The sequence below is a fragment of the Ascaphus truei genome, chromosome 18 (genome assembly GCF_040206685.1).
Source record: "Ascaphus truei isolate aAscTru1 chromosome 18, aAscTru1.hap1, whole genome shotgun sequence".
Classification (NCBI taxonomy): domain Eukaryota; kingdom Metazoa; phylum Chordata; class Amphibia; order Anura; family Ascaphidae; genus Ascaphus; species Ascaphus truei.
In genome coordinates, this window is record NC_134500.1 from 14,279,787 (window position 1) to 14,293,285 (window position 13,499).

The 13,499-nt window shown below is 40.4% G+C and overlaps 1 protein-coding gene across 1 annotated transcript in view; it reads left to right on the forward strand.

Moving 5' to 3' along the window:
* Positions 1–13,499, forward strand: part of FBN1 (fibrillin 1) — a 141,288-nt gene that overhangs the window by 26,573 nt on the left and 101,216 nt on the right. The window contains exons 5-6 of the mRNA XM_075575645.1: positions 2,493–2,588; positions 2,819–2,914. Of these exons, the coding sequence (XP_075431760.1) occupies positions 2,493–2,588; positions 2,819–2,914 (192 nt within the window). The remainder of the gene's footprint in view (positions 1–2,492; positions 2,589–2,818; positions 2,915–13,499) is intronic.

Below are 13,499 nucleotides of genomic sequence, written 5' to 3' on the forward strand. Positions count from 1 at the left end.
CAGATGTATTAATGATGATTGTAGCGAACAGATGTATTAATGATGAATGCACTAGTATAGCGTTAGTGGTATCTTTAATGTGTTAACATGGCTACATGTGATAAACTTCACCGCATGTACGGGGTGTTTCCAACACTGCCTTGGCCCTACTGTATCTTGAAGTCTTACAAACATACAGATATTATGACTAACTAGTGAAAAGAAATTACCTTTTGTCTCCCGAGTCCCGCGAATGGAATTTCCATGTAAACTTGGCCAAAAAATATTCCATATTAAGCAGTAGAACAGATGTAGGAAACGTTATATTATCGGCGCATACGTATGTTTGCAAACAAAGGAAGAATATATCTTGCTTTCAGCTTGGAAAAAGAATAAGCGACTGTTAACCTTTTATCTCAAGCGCAGGTTAAAGTATTTGAATGACCTTGGTGCTCATTTGGGAATGGAAATTTAAAATTTGGCATAACTTGTTGCAATTGAGTTCCTAACCTGCCTGTCGGATGATATCATTTCCTATGCCTTTCCTAATCCCAACTATTTTTTGACATTGTATAAAGTTATCTCAGACAGCAGATTTAAAGTACAGTACTATGCACATAGTTTGCTGACCTGTGTATGGTGTTGTCCAAAATCTCCTTAATATTTCTTCACTGCATATCTGCACACTGATAATGATACTATGTTTAAGTACTTTCCCAAAGCATAACACATTATAAATAGCTTCTAGAATTCATTTCAGTTGACCTTTTTTTTTTTTAACAGTTTTCTCCAATTTACTTTACAAACTCATCCATGACAAAAAAAATATTTTCTTGTTTTCAAGAGGTAATAAGGTTTATTTTGAGCCTTTGTGTACAGCGCAATAGGAGAAAGTAATTGAGATAAGTTGTATTTCGATCCATTTTTATGAAAAGAGCGAAAAGCTGAAACATTGGAATGAATGGTAGTAGGGACTGGGGCTCTGAGTGTAGCAAAGACTTGAGTTGAGTGAATGAATGATAGCAGTTTGAATGGATGAATAAATAATGGCCTGAGAGAGTGAATGAATGAGAATGTGTTTTGTTTGAATGAATGTTTGAAGACTCTCCTATGTGACTGTGTGCATGTATGGATTTCTTCCGATTACACCTGTACATTAATGAGAGAAGAAAAACTAGTGGTTTACTTTTAGAATATTAGTTTGAAAGACATGAATTTAAAAGTCCCAAACAGTGATTTTCAGTACCATTGATTATACAACATGACCTTCAAATACTGTACTGTACTGTATTTGGGAAAAAAAGAATTTCAGTGATCCAGCCTTTTATTACCTAATATGATATATTATCTTAAAACTTTGAGGAAAAGTACAAGACCAGGAATCTCTACAGCCAAATACCCAACCATTTTTTTTTTTTAATTAAAGGTTTTTTTATCATTAAGGTTATGATGTTCAGCAATAAATCCCCTGACAAAGCATAGTACGTCTACCACTACTGTTCTAGACCAGCGGTTCATAACCTTTTTTACAACATGCACCCCCTTGCTAGAAAATATCTCTTTCGCGAACCCTTAATTAATTGATTGCATTGCCTATCAAAACGGTGTGACCAATCCCAGGCAGTATACTGTCCTGAGCTCGTGAGGAAACACGCGCATAATAAGGCCCCAAACTGCACCTCTGTGTGCAGGCAGCAGAGGGGGTTTAACTGTTACTTACTGTGGGAGCTTCCAAAGTCACACCCCACAATGCCTGGCTGCTGTGGATGCAAAGCGTTGTGGGGAGCGACTCTGGAAGCTCCTGCTGTAATTGACAGCTATAAGTCTGCCGTCCCGACATGGGCTCAGATTTTGGGGGGGCCAACCCCTTGAAAGCAAGGTTCTTTTTAGTGCCTAATAAAGAACAATAGCATTTAATTCATATGAATACTGTAACGTGTTTGTTCTTCCACACAATACATAGCCAGGTTGTTATGCCTTTTAGCACAGGGCTTTTGGTACAATCCTCTGGGCATTCCAATGTTCTACCAGTAATTAGACCTCTAGACCTGTCTATCAGTATTCTATGCAGTCATTTTACTCCTTACATTTGTCACTAAGCCTGCTCCCTATGTAGCCAAACCTCCTGCAGAGACCCATTCAGCTGCTTTTTACACTACATTTGGTGGCTATTTTTATGTCAAAGATGATAACCCACAAAAGTATTTTGTGTTAAGGTCGTCAGTAACACCACTCGAGTCATGTTTTCCAACGCCAGTTACTATGCCCAAGATGCATCATGTTATCTTTCTCTGCTCAGAATTCTCCGCCTATGAAGAAAATATCCCGACTATTTGCTAGCTTTTCCTCCTATTGTCCCGCTGAAATATTTTGAATACTGAAAGAGGATGAGACTGTGAAGGGATTTGGGGCTGAAATAGTTTTATTGTTGAAGAACAATACTTTGACGTATTCATCTGGTGTTGACCTAAAGTTTGGGAAACCCTGAAGGTGTGCTATTCTCGTCCTTACAGTCCAGCAATGTAACATCAGATGTATGAACGGAGGAACGTGCAGTGAGGATCACTGTCTGTGCCAGAAGGGATACTCAGGAACACATTGTGGCCAACGTGAGTACTGCCGAATGTTTAAAATGAGGATTTCCCCCCATTACATTGCACAGCTGTAAAGATTTAACGGAGCCAGAAAACAGCAACACAACACTTCATGTTAAAACACACTCATGCAAGAGAGGCCGTTATTTCTTTCCTACTTAAGCAGGAGAGATCCTTTGAGATGTACTTCTACATTTCAAGCATGTGCTAAACAGACATAATACCTGTTTTGTTGGAACTTCCAGCTGTCTGTGAACATGGATGCCAGAATGGCGGTAGATGCGTTGCTGCAAATCGCTGTGCCTGCACCTACGGCTTTACTGGACCACAATGTGAAAGAGGTAGGTGCTTTGTTATTCCTACAGTACCAGAACCTCCAAACGATGATAGGCTGAGGCCATGCAGCATTTCTGAGAGTGTTACACAGTTGTGTTGGGTTCAGACTTTAACGCCCTTTCTATTTATTCATCTTCTCATGTAAAACACATTGGTTAGAACCTCCAAGCACTGGAGTTAATTGTATTTGTAAATGCAGATTTGTTTTGAATGGGTAGATTATTGTGGATGCTACTACTCTGGCTGGATAGGGAAAACCAGATAATTTGGAGTAATAATAATAATAATAGTCATATTTTTGTTGTATTTTTAAAATTATTATTATTATTATTATATGGTGCTGTAATAGACTTTTGCATACAGAAAAAGTCCCTGCCCTGCAGAGCTTGCAATCTAATTTTTCATTGAGTGGCTTGACCAAGATCGCAAGGAGAGCACTGTAAACATGCTAGTTAAATCAGTGTACACTATGGGATACTAAGAAGGTTGTGCTGTCCTATGTCTTGCTTTATCAAAGTATATATACTTTTCTAAATGATCATGTCTTTCTCCCCTGTTAACTTGTCTTTCACTTTTTTTCTGTTTTTTTTGTCTTTCTTTCTCAATTCCTGCGGCCTTGCATGCTGCTTCCCCTGACTCCTTACCTGCCTCTTCTCTATTCTCGCCGGTGTCTCCCTCAACTCTGAATTCTCAGTTCCAGCAGAGAATGGGAACTGCCGATTCACTCTTCTTGCCTTCTTAAGTGCAAAGGTATCGGCTTCATTGTTACCTGTTCTGCATGTGTGCACTTTCCGTGGTTTGCTTGCACAGACACTAATGCAGGGGGCGGCCAACTGCAGTCCTCAAGGGCCACCTACAGGTCAGGTTTGTAGGATATCCCTGCTTCTGCACAGGTGGCTCAATTAGTGGCTCAGTTGTTGACTAAGCCACCTGTGCTGAAGCAGGGATATCCTTAAAACCTGACCTGTTGGTGGCCCTTGAGGACTGGAGAGTTGTCCACCCCTGGACTAATGCAACCGGACATTTATTTTGGAGAAGGAACATGTCTACCATCATTTAGTTCACGGACAGGCACAATTTATTGTTGGTAGTCACCATTTTAATATGTGAGCAAACACAAGCATCAGTATCAGTGGCTAATAAAATTGTATTACTTGGCAAGGTCTGGCAAAGTTGGATCAATTTACCTTGATATATTGGGCCATGTTTACCATGCTTGAAAACATCTTACATCCAACTCAAGTCAATAGGCTGTATGGTGTCTTCTAGTGCCAGAAGGTGTCCTACGGCAGAAGGCGGCTTAGTAAATATGAACCTTAATGTTTTGCATGCTCCACATCATTGTACTGTCAATTTATTGCAGCAAGGGATGTTTTTTAAGCTGCTAACCTTTTGGGTTGTAAGCACATTGTACAGCTCATATATGTAATCTTTTTATGGCGTGGGAGGGACCCTTCACCAACAAAATAGCTTAAGTACTTTCTGTACTCTGTGTTTATGAGCTGCATACATGAGATTCGTGTGTCTGAAAAAAACACAAATGAAACTTCAGCTGTGGCAGATCTGCCTCTTTCCCAGAGGGAAGGAAGCCTGCCCGGCAAAGTGCCAGATATATGGAGATTTACGATAAGAGAGAAAAGTGCCCCTGTTACTCCTTTTGATACCATATGCAGTAAAAATATGCCATCGTGTGAAAGGAGAAATGATAATGAAATCAGAATGACGCTGCTTCTGAAAACGGCTTAATACATCACTGGAAAAGAACTAGAAAAGTCTGGAAAACCTTTGGGGCATAACATAAATAAAAGACCAATGGAGGAATGGGAATTTACACAAATGTTTGCAAATTTATCCAGGGCTGGAATTCATGCTCTGATTCTAGCCATAGTTTAAACACTTTGGAATCTAAGGGCAGGGACCCTGTGTTCTTCTACTGCTTCTTTTACTGTCATGTGTTGTAAATATAATTTAAAAAAGTATATTGGTGAGAATTAGGCTTGTTAAGGGCATTATTCTATATATTCCTAAGTAGCTGTTACACCTACTTTTTCGTCTGAATCTCTCCTGAACTGCGCTTATATAGAATTGACTACTTGGTTGTCTCACGGGCAGCTATTCTATTATTGAACCCACCAATATGCTATAGGCCACATTGAGTGCCTTATTTCAAACTCTGTTTACAACATTTGTATTTGTCGCATTTATAAAAGGAGGTAATATCCAGGTTGTGTTATCCTGCAGATTTTTTTGAGAACCAGAGCTAGGTCTCGTGTTTTGTCGCCATTTTGCCAACCCCGGTCTTTTGAATAATACGTGTGAAGTAAAAAAAAATTACACGTAAAAACAAAATTGCGTGGAATGAACATGGCAAAATCTGGAAGCTTATAAGAATGTTGCTTCCCTCGGAAAACATCTGTAAACGTGTTTAAGTGTTGCTATAGTTCTCCAGTAAACAATATGTCGTGTGAGCGTAGTTACTGACATGTAACAAATGGTTACTCCCATAACAGAGACTACTCTACAAAATGATTTAGATCTTGCTACAGTAGCGCTGTGCAGATATTTGTTGGTTTATTGGAAATACTACACTACACTTTGGTCTACCACCCATCTCCCTGCAGCATCTGTTCCTTGCGAATGACTTAATCTGCAGTACATCATTGCTTGGATACACTACTTCTTTGGACAGAGATAATTCTTGGATTATAACCCCGAGGACAGATGTGGCTTTTTGGCGGCAGATAACGCATGGCGCTGAGTAACGATTACTCTGGGAAAGAATGCTGGCCAGTGGGATGGATCCCAATTCTACTGGTCATAAAAGTTCTAATTTGCTAATGACCACTGCAATTATTTACTCGAGTCAAACAGCAGAGACTTTTTTTTGCTAAAAAAGATGTGCTATTATAATGCCAATAAGTCTTTAGAATTCGGGCGCATGTTAATATTTTTCACAATCGTTAGATTTTAGTTAACTCGGGGGTGGTCAACTCAAGTCCTCCAGACCTCCCAACAGAGTAGGTTATACGAATATCCCTGCTTCAGCAAAGGTGGCTTTGACTGAGCCACTGATTGAGCCACCTGTGCTGAAACTGGGATATCCTTAAAACCTGATCTTTTGGGGGGTCTTGGGGACAGGAGTTGACAACCCCTGAGTTAAGTCAACCAAAATCCTGGTCACATTTAATCAAGTACATCATCTACATATCCACTGCTTGCTGTCAGCATTGTAATTAGCTAATGATGACAAGAACAGTAGTTTAATAATATAATATTATTATTATTATTAATTAGCTGATGATGGCAAGAGCAGTAGTTTAAATGTCATTCATAAAGTAAGCTAATGTGGAGGTATCTTTTTCAATACTGTGATGATTCTTCATGGGACTTGGGCTGAATTCTAAATGACATTATAGGAGTGATGTATGAACATGAAGAATATGCGAGGGGATATGACGCACAGAGGCGTAAAGATACACCTCATTATAATCTGTGCCTCATGTAACTCCTCCCTAATTATACTCCTCATATCGCAAACTACAGTTGTACGCGTGACACAGAACTTAGAGCACGGACCTTCACACCTTGACGGAAAGAGACACAAAATAACAACGCCCTACATCGCCCACATTAACTTTATGTCCTTGTTAATAATGATTGAGTATCGATTCATTCTGCTCTTTAATGCTTCATCAGTCATCCCTACTGCTAAGTCGGACACACATTATTTTTGTGAATGTAAGTTATTTTAGCAGCTTACGTCCTGTAAATTACTATCCGCAGTACTTTATGGTTACAAAGTATGCTGACCGGAGCCATCAAGCTAGTGTGGAATTTTCCCAGCAATTATAGCTCTAAAGCCAGACAGAAATCCTTATTTTTTTGGATCTCTGTCTACTGCTTGACATGTGGGATCATATCCTATACTCGGAGAAATGTTCTTTGGGGCTGTTACTACTCTCTTTATGTTCCTATCTTTCTCTGCACTTGTTTTCTCTTGGAAGTTTAGCTCTCCCATTTTTTATCTTTATTGGTTAGTTATACATACTAATATGTGTGTGTGTGTGTGTGTGTATATATATGTGTGTGTGTGTATATATATATATATATATATATATATATATATATATATATATATATATATATATATATATATATATATATATATATTTCCCCACCCCTTTCCTGTTCAATGTGAATTCCTACTTCCTTTTGGTTATTTAAATGTGTGGTTCCCAGCAGGCATGTTATTTCGTTATCTCTCTCTCTCCTTTCTCTTCTCTCCCCCCCCCCCCAAATATTGTTACTTTTTACATACATCCGGTCTTGTCTCTTCCTAGTATTGGCCCTTAGTAGTATACTTGAGACCAATAAGGCCTTAAAGCTGCAGTTCAGTCTTTTTTTTTTTTTTTTACATTTATTTTTTTACTTCAATAGTTTTATGTGTGCAATCTCTAATTACTTAAAGAACTGTATAGCTGCAGGTCAATTCGTTCTCCATGTATTGATAGGTCGAAATTTCGTGACATATTAAAAGCTGGGATTTGTTTATAATCTGCTTGTCTGTCAGTGGAAGCTCATGAATATTCATGAGCACTCCTGCACTGACATGTGCTAGAGGGAGGGCAGGGCTGACAAAGGGGTGTGCCAGGGCTTGTGACAGGACATGAAGGGGCAGTGCCTTAGCAAATGGCTGTTAAAATAGAATACAAGAAAATTGGTCTTTCAAAGTTGTTTTTTTAAAAACAGAAAATGCTAAAAGTATTTTTTCTTACTACAGAACTGATTTATTAAAAAAAACACACATGCAGGATATTGACTGAACTGCAGCTTTAAACAAAATTCCGTGCTACCTGCCTTTGTGTAACATTATTATAACACTAGCTTATTATCAAACCTCAGAAACGGTCTGCAACTAAAGCTCTCATCACTGGCAACATGAGTGCACTCTAACAAATGCTCACTTCGGTAATTAGCACCCACTATTTTGCAATAGAGAATATTTTCATTGGAGTCTCATTACAGCTTGTCATCCAGCTCCTAGTGCTCATGTTTTATGGCTCAAACATTGCTGCCTGGAAAGATGTTGAAAGGTTGAATTACACTAAGCAAAGGAGTGCCATTCGGAGAGGTGTTAGTATCATAGTGTTTACGTAAGTTGTCATTAAGTAACTGGGTTGTTTAAAATTTGAAACCAATTAAAAATCCCGGTACATGTTACTATTTACTTAAAGTATAAGTTTGTAACTGAGTTTCTGCAAACATTTTCTTTCCTTTCTTGTTCAAGCTCTTAAAGCTGCAGACCAAGCAATATCCTACGTTTTTTATTTAAATAAATCCGTTCTGTACTACGAGAAAATACTTGTAGCATTTTTAAAAAAAAGAAAAACAACTCTGAATTACATTTTTCATGCATTATAATGTAGCAAGCATTTTTTGTTTTTATAGCAACCATTTACAAAGTCACATCCCCTTCCTCTTCTGCAAGGCTCAGGCACACCCCTTTTCGAGCCCTGCCCTCTCTCTAGCAGTGCACCAATTGTATCTAGTGACTGCCTGGTCACATTATCTTCCCCACAGAACTTTGCATCTTTGGTCCTCTTCTGCTGATCTTACAGCCATTTAGTGAACCCTCGAGCTGAATCTTCACCGATCGATCGCAGTGGAACGGATCGATCGGCAACTTCTCTAATTACTGATCATTGTATGGATTGTATTGATGCACATATTAAAGGGGGAAGGAATTTAATTAAAAAAATTAAAAAATCGACAGCTTGGACTTCTGCTTTAAAAATGTTGAGATGTGAGATCTAAACTTTTGTTGCCAAAGCCTTGTGGGGTTAAGGAATAAACCACCAGTATGTATCAAGGCCCTTCTGCTTTTCAGGCCCTGGCTGCACATTGATACAGTCAGCTCTGTTTTAAAGGGTGGAGGTGTTTGGTAGGTGTCCAAAGAAAGTGAGTAATAATTGACCTAATGTACAGAGCACATGAATAACATATTCTTTTGGTAAGAAATGTATGTTTTACAGGGTGTGCTAGAGTTCACATCCCCCTTTTTTTCACATCTTTCAAATGATTGTAAAAATGCTCAGCTGCTCTATTCCATTTCTAGTTGGGGGGAAAAAAAAGACTCAAATGCAAAAAATAATGCAAGTAGGTAAATCTTGTTGGCCTGTGTCCAGAAAAATCTTGTTATTTGAACAAAGAACAGCTGTTCGAAATTTCGAACGCGGAGAACTTCCTTGTCTCATTGAGAAGTGTATCTGGGATTCAGGTGTTTTTTCTCAACGTTGAAATAAGACTCCGTTTCAAGAGCCATAAAAACTGCAGAACAAAATGTATTATGGTGTCACCCAATGCATTCTGCTTATTCATGTTCCAAATTTCAGCATCAAACAAGGACCATAGGAATATTTCCAAATCGAGAACACTTATTTGTCTAAACAGCCTCTATGGCAACTGTGTCATAAAATAAAAAGCCAGCTTGAGCTGACATGGTTTGAGTTCAGTGGAATACTCCGTGCTCGGTTGTTTATACATCGTTGATGAGTGTTACCAATGTACATTTCCAACAATGGACCTTGTTTATACCCTGGGGGCTAGTATCCCATTTGATAGTATCAGCTTCAGAACAAGCCCTGAAAGTTTAAATAAATGGAGCGATTAGAATTTCCGAGAAGCTCCCTCATAGTTTTATTAGACTTTAAATTCTCTGTAAGGCAAAAGCCCCACTGGCCCGCCTTGTGTCCTGGCAGTGCGTGCACAGCACTTCACCACGATCTGTGGTCTGTAGGGAGCCGTTTTTAGATGCAGGGGGGGGGGCGCGTGGCCAAAATTGGATGCACGTGCCGCAGGCTGCAGCGGGGACCTAGCCTAAGACAACACAAACACGTTCGTGTTTTAATAAGAATTTAACTTGTGAACAAATATTTGCTTCTCTAACTTGTGAGCTGAGTATTATCTTGGTTGTCCCATTGATTTTCTTTTGACAACCCATGAATGAATTATAAGGCACCCAGCAGATATCGGTCCATATTACTAAGGGGCGCTATGCACCTTACAGCGCATAGAACGTTTGGATTCATCGTTGTCTGCGGCACTTCCATTATTAACACTCACTTGAGGATATGAACAACTTCAGCTTCAAACTCCACTTTGGTCCAATACTGAGACTTCTCTTTGCTTTCTGATTTCAGAAAAATGGCTGAATTAATGTTCACCAAATATGGCAGCATTGTAGGGTATGTTGTAATGTAGGGCCTGTCCCAAACAGCACACGTCATCATTTTCCCTATGCTGAAACAGCCAAGCTAAATAATATTGCAGTTTGTATACATAAAGCAGAATCTTTCACTGCAGTGACCGTGTTTTGTTTGTAACTTTTTCAATTGCACAGTTGAGGGTATACGATTTCAATACAAGGCCATCTTTAATCTGTGCATAGGATCCTTTTCATTTAGATCCGTTGCCTTAGAAATATTTCTAATTATACACATTTGTGCAATGATGTAGGTAAGTGCTCGTCCAGGGTGGTGCTGAGCGGGCGCGCGCGCTCACGCTGGACACGTTACGACAGTGCACGTGGCCTGCGTGGGCGGGCGCGCCTGCTCGGCGCTCCAGCCGCTTGCCGAGCGAGCACATTTGAATTTGCGGCTCGCAAGCGCGTCACGTGAGGGGCTCGCCCAATGAGGGCGAACCAGCTCCGTGACGTAGAGGCCGCGCCCCCAGACGAGCGCGCACCTAGCCGGCCAGGAAAAGCACGGCCGAGCAGGGCGCAGCGCCGGAGCGCCAGCGCGCCTCTACCCACCCTTGACGAGGCTTTAGTCTTATACCAATGTGTAGCTAATGACATAACATTAAAAGAACACAAGAAATTCAAGAAACATATTTAGTAAGGTCCTGCTTCCCTACACCTATATACCTATATTGTTCGAGATTACCCTATGCTGTGTATACTGGCTGTATGGAAAAAAAAATCTCGCTAGATAAATATAGAAAACATTGAATTCTATCTAATATGAAAAAAATATGCAGTATGGAATACACCTCCACTTTGCTCCCAGATTGGATGATACTTTTTAAAAGGTTATGGTTTCAACATCACACACATGCAATATATATGGGTGGATTGCAATGCAGTTTTGAGCAGAATCATCATGGATGAAAACCCCTATATTGGCCTTAAAAAAACTTGATGTTTTTTTTTTATGAATGGCGCACTTCATCCACTGTGGAAAGTAGCTGGCTTGTTTTTAAAATGCTGTAATAAATACAGTTGCTGTCTTGGTGCCAGGGGCGAGTTTCAGCCCACGTATGGCTACATACTAAATACTATTATTATCGGTATCCAGATCAATATATATAGACATATAAAGTAATATGGCAGTGAAGTTAATCAGAGTGATAAGTGTTGAAGCTATCAAGGCTTTGAGATCTTAGATGTATGGATACATTTAAATGATACTGTAGCTTTAGGTAACACCAGACGGAACACAACATATTACTGAGATTAACTGCCATAGGCTTGAGAGGCAGTTACTGCTAGATTGGGGTACAATGCCCAGCATCAGCACTTACCTCCCCATTAAAGGTGAGTGTTAGGCTGCGGCCCCGCTGCCTCCGCTGCACGCGCGTCTGCGAGGCAGGCGGCGCGTGCAACCGAGTCCCCCGGTCTGCAGAGAGCTGCAGGGGGAAAGACGGGGAGGGGGAGGCGTGACGGGGGCGCGGCCATGATGTCATCCAGCAGGTTCGCCCTCATTGGTTGAACCATCGGGGGGCGTGGCCTAGCTCTCCGTTGCGACTCCTGCTTTCAATTTTCTTGAAAGCAGGGGTTTATCTCAGCGCAGCGTGGCGCCCCCCTCCTCGCAGCAGGCCCGGCCCCATTGGGTGGCTCTTGTCCCTGCAGCATCCGCCACAGCGGGCGCTGCAGTAGCCAGCGGGGACCTGGCCTTAAAGAGGCAATCCAAGCTTGCAATTTTTTGTCGAATTTATTTTAAACATAGGATTGAAGTAGAGGGTCTCCGGAGGTGAACCCCACTAATTTCTGCACCGGGAACTCACTGCTTCGGGAGATAAAGACCTCCGTATGAGGTGTTGGCAGCTACTCTGCTGGGCTAGCCGGGTCCAGGTAACGGCGGAGTTTCAATGCTCCGGCACCCTGCTGACCAATAGGAAGCCACGATGTCATCAGGTTCGGCTTCCTATTGGCCCGCTTGACGCAGGACCGTAAGACTTTAAACCCCAGCCAGAGCTTCTACCGGCACCCGCTACAGAGGTCTGTATGTCCGGGGGTCCCCAGAGTTTAAATGAACGGGGTTCAGCCCCGGAGACCCCCTTCTTAAAAAAAAAAAAATTACATTTGTAAAAAAAATCGCCCCTCGGATTGCTCCTTTTTAAGTAAGAACAAAACAATGCTGTATTTCAGGCAACGTTTTGTAGCAAGGGAAATACATAAAGCCATTGTGGAAGAAAAACGAGAATGGACAAATCAGATTGGAAAGTATCATTTAGAGTAGACTTTAGCATCTTCTGGATTGGCAGCACGTAGCATTGATGCTGGCTAGGTAGAAGAGTACAGTATAGTAAATTCAAAGCAATTACCCGTTGCATTTTATCTCAGCCAATTTTTCTTTTCTTGTGTCACGGTTTCTTGTTTGTATCCAGTTACCTGAAGTTTAAAATTCGATTTCTTATTTCCTTTATTTAAAAAAAAAACTTCCCACCCATAACCTATTTATTTATTTATTTATTCATTTATAAAATGTTTTACGTCTGCTTTGTTTTCACTGCACTGGAAAAGATTTGAATCACTTTTTTTTTTCTTCTTCTAAGGTAACCTTATTGCATCAGGGCCCAAATCTAATCTAAATAGTCAGCATTTGGTGTAATTAGAATCTTTATGAGATGTGGAACAATCAACAAATCTTTAAATATCCTCATGGAAAATGCTGTGATACTGTACATTTGTGATTTGCGTTTGATCACACAGAGATATAGGTGATCAGATGAACCAGTGCATTTAAACCAAGTATTGTTTTTGATTAGGGACTTTCTCACAGTTATGCCCGGTAACTAGTGGCTGATGCTGGACTTGCACGTTCATTTCCAGTTACTCAACCAAAGTCCCTTTTAATTGGGGAGAAAGATGGCTGTACAAAAATAAGTTATGGCAACCGTTGGCCACCTTTGTGACATCGCTTTAAACGCATTCCTCATAATTGTGACTTTGGAACTGCTACAGAAAACTTTCCACAGTTGGAAATGAACGCTTCATTATCTCCCTACCAAAGCACTGTTTCTTATATAGAAAATTCCGTGATATTTGTTTTTGTGTGTTGCACAGTTGGGTACGCGTGTGAAAATAGGCAATAGTGCTCAGAGGCACTCCCCGGATGTCTAAGCTGTGTTCTTTTAACTACTGACTTCATGTTAGCTTCTCCAATCTGTGCAATATGCAAATGTGGTATGTACATGAGCGAATCTCACAAAACAAAGTATTTACAAGCTATTCCGTAAAGTGTGACACAGAAACTGTTCTCGTTCATCACAAATCGTATACACAAATTAGGTGTACAGTATATCTCTTAA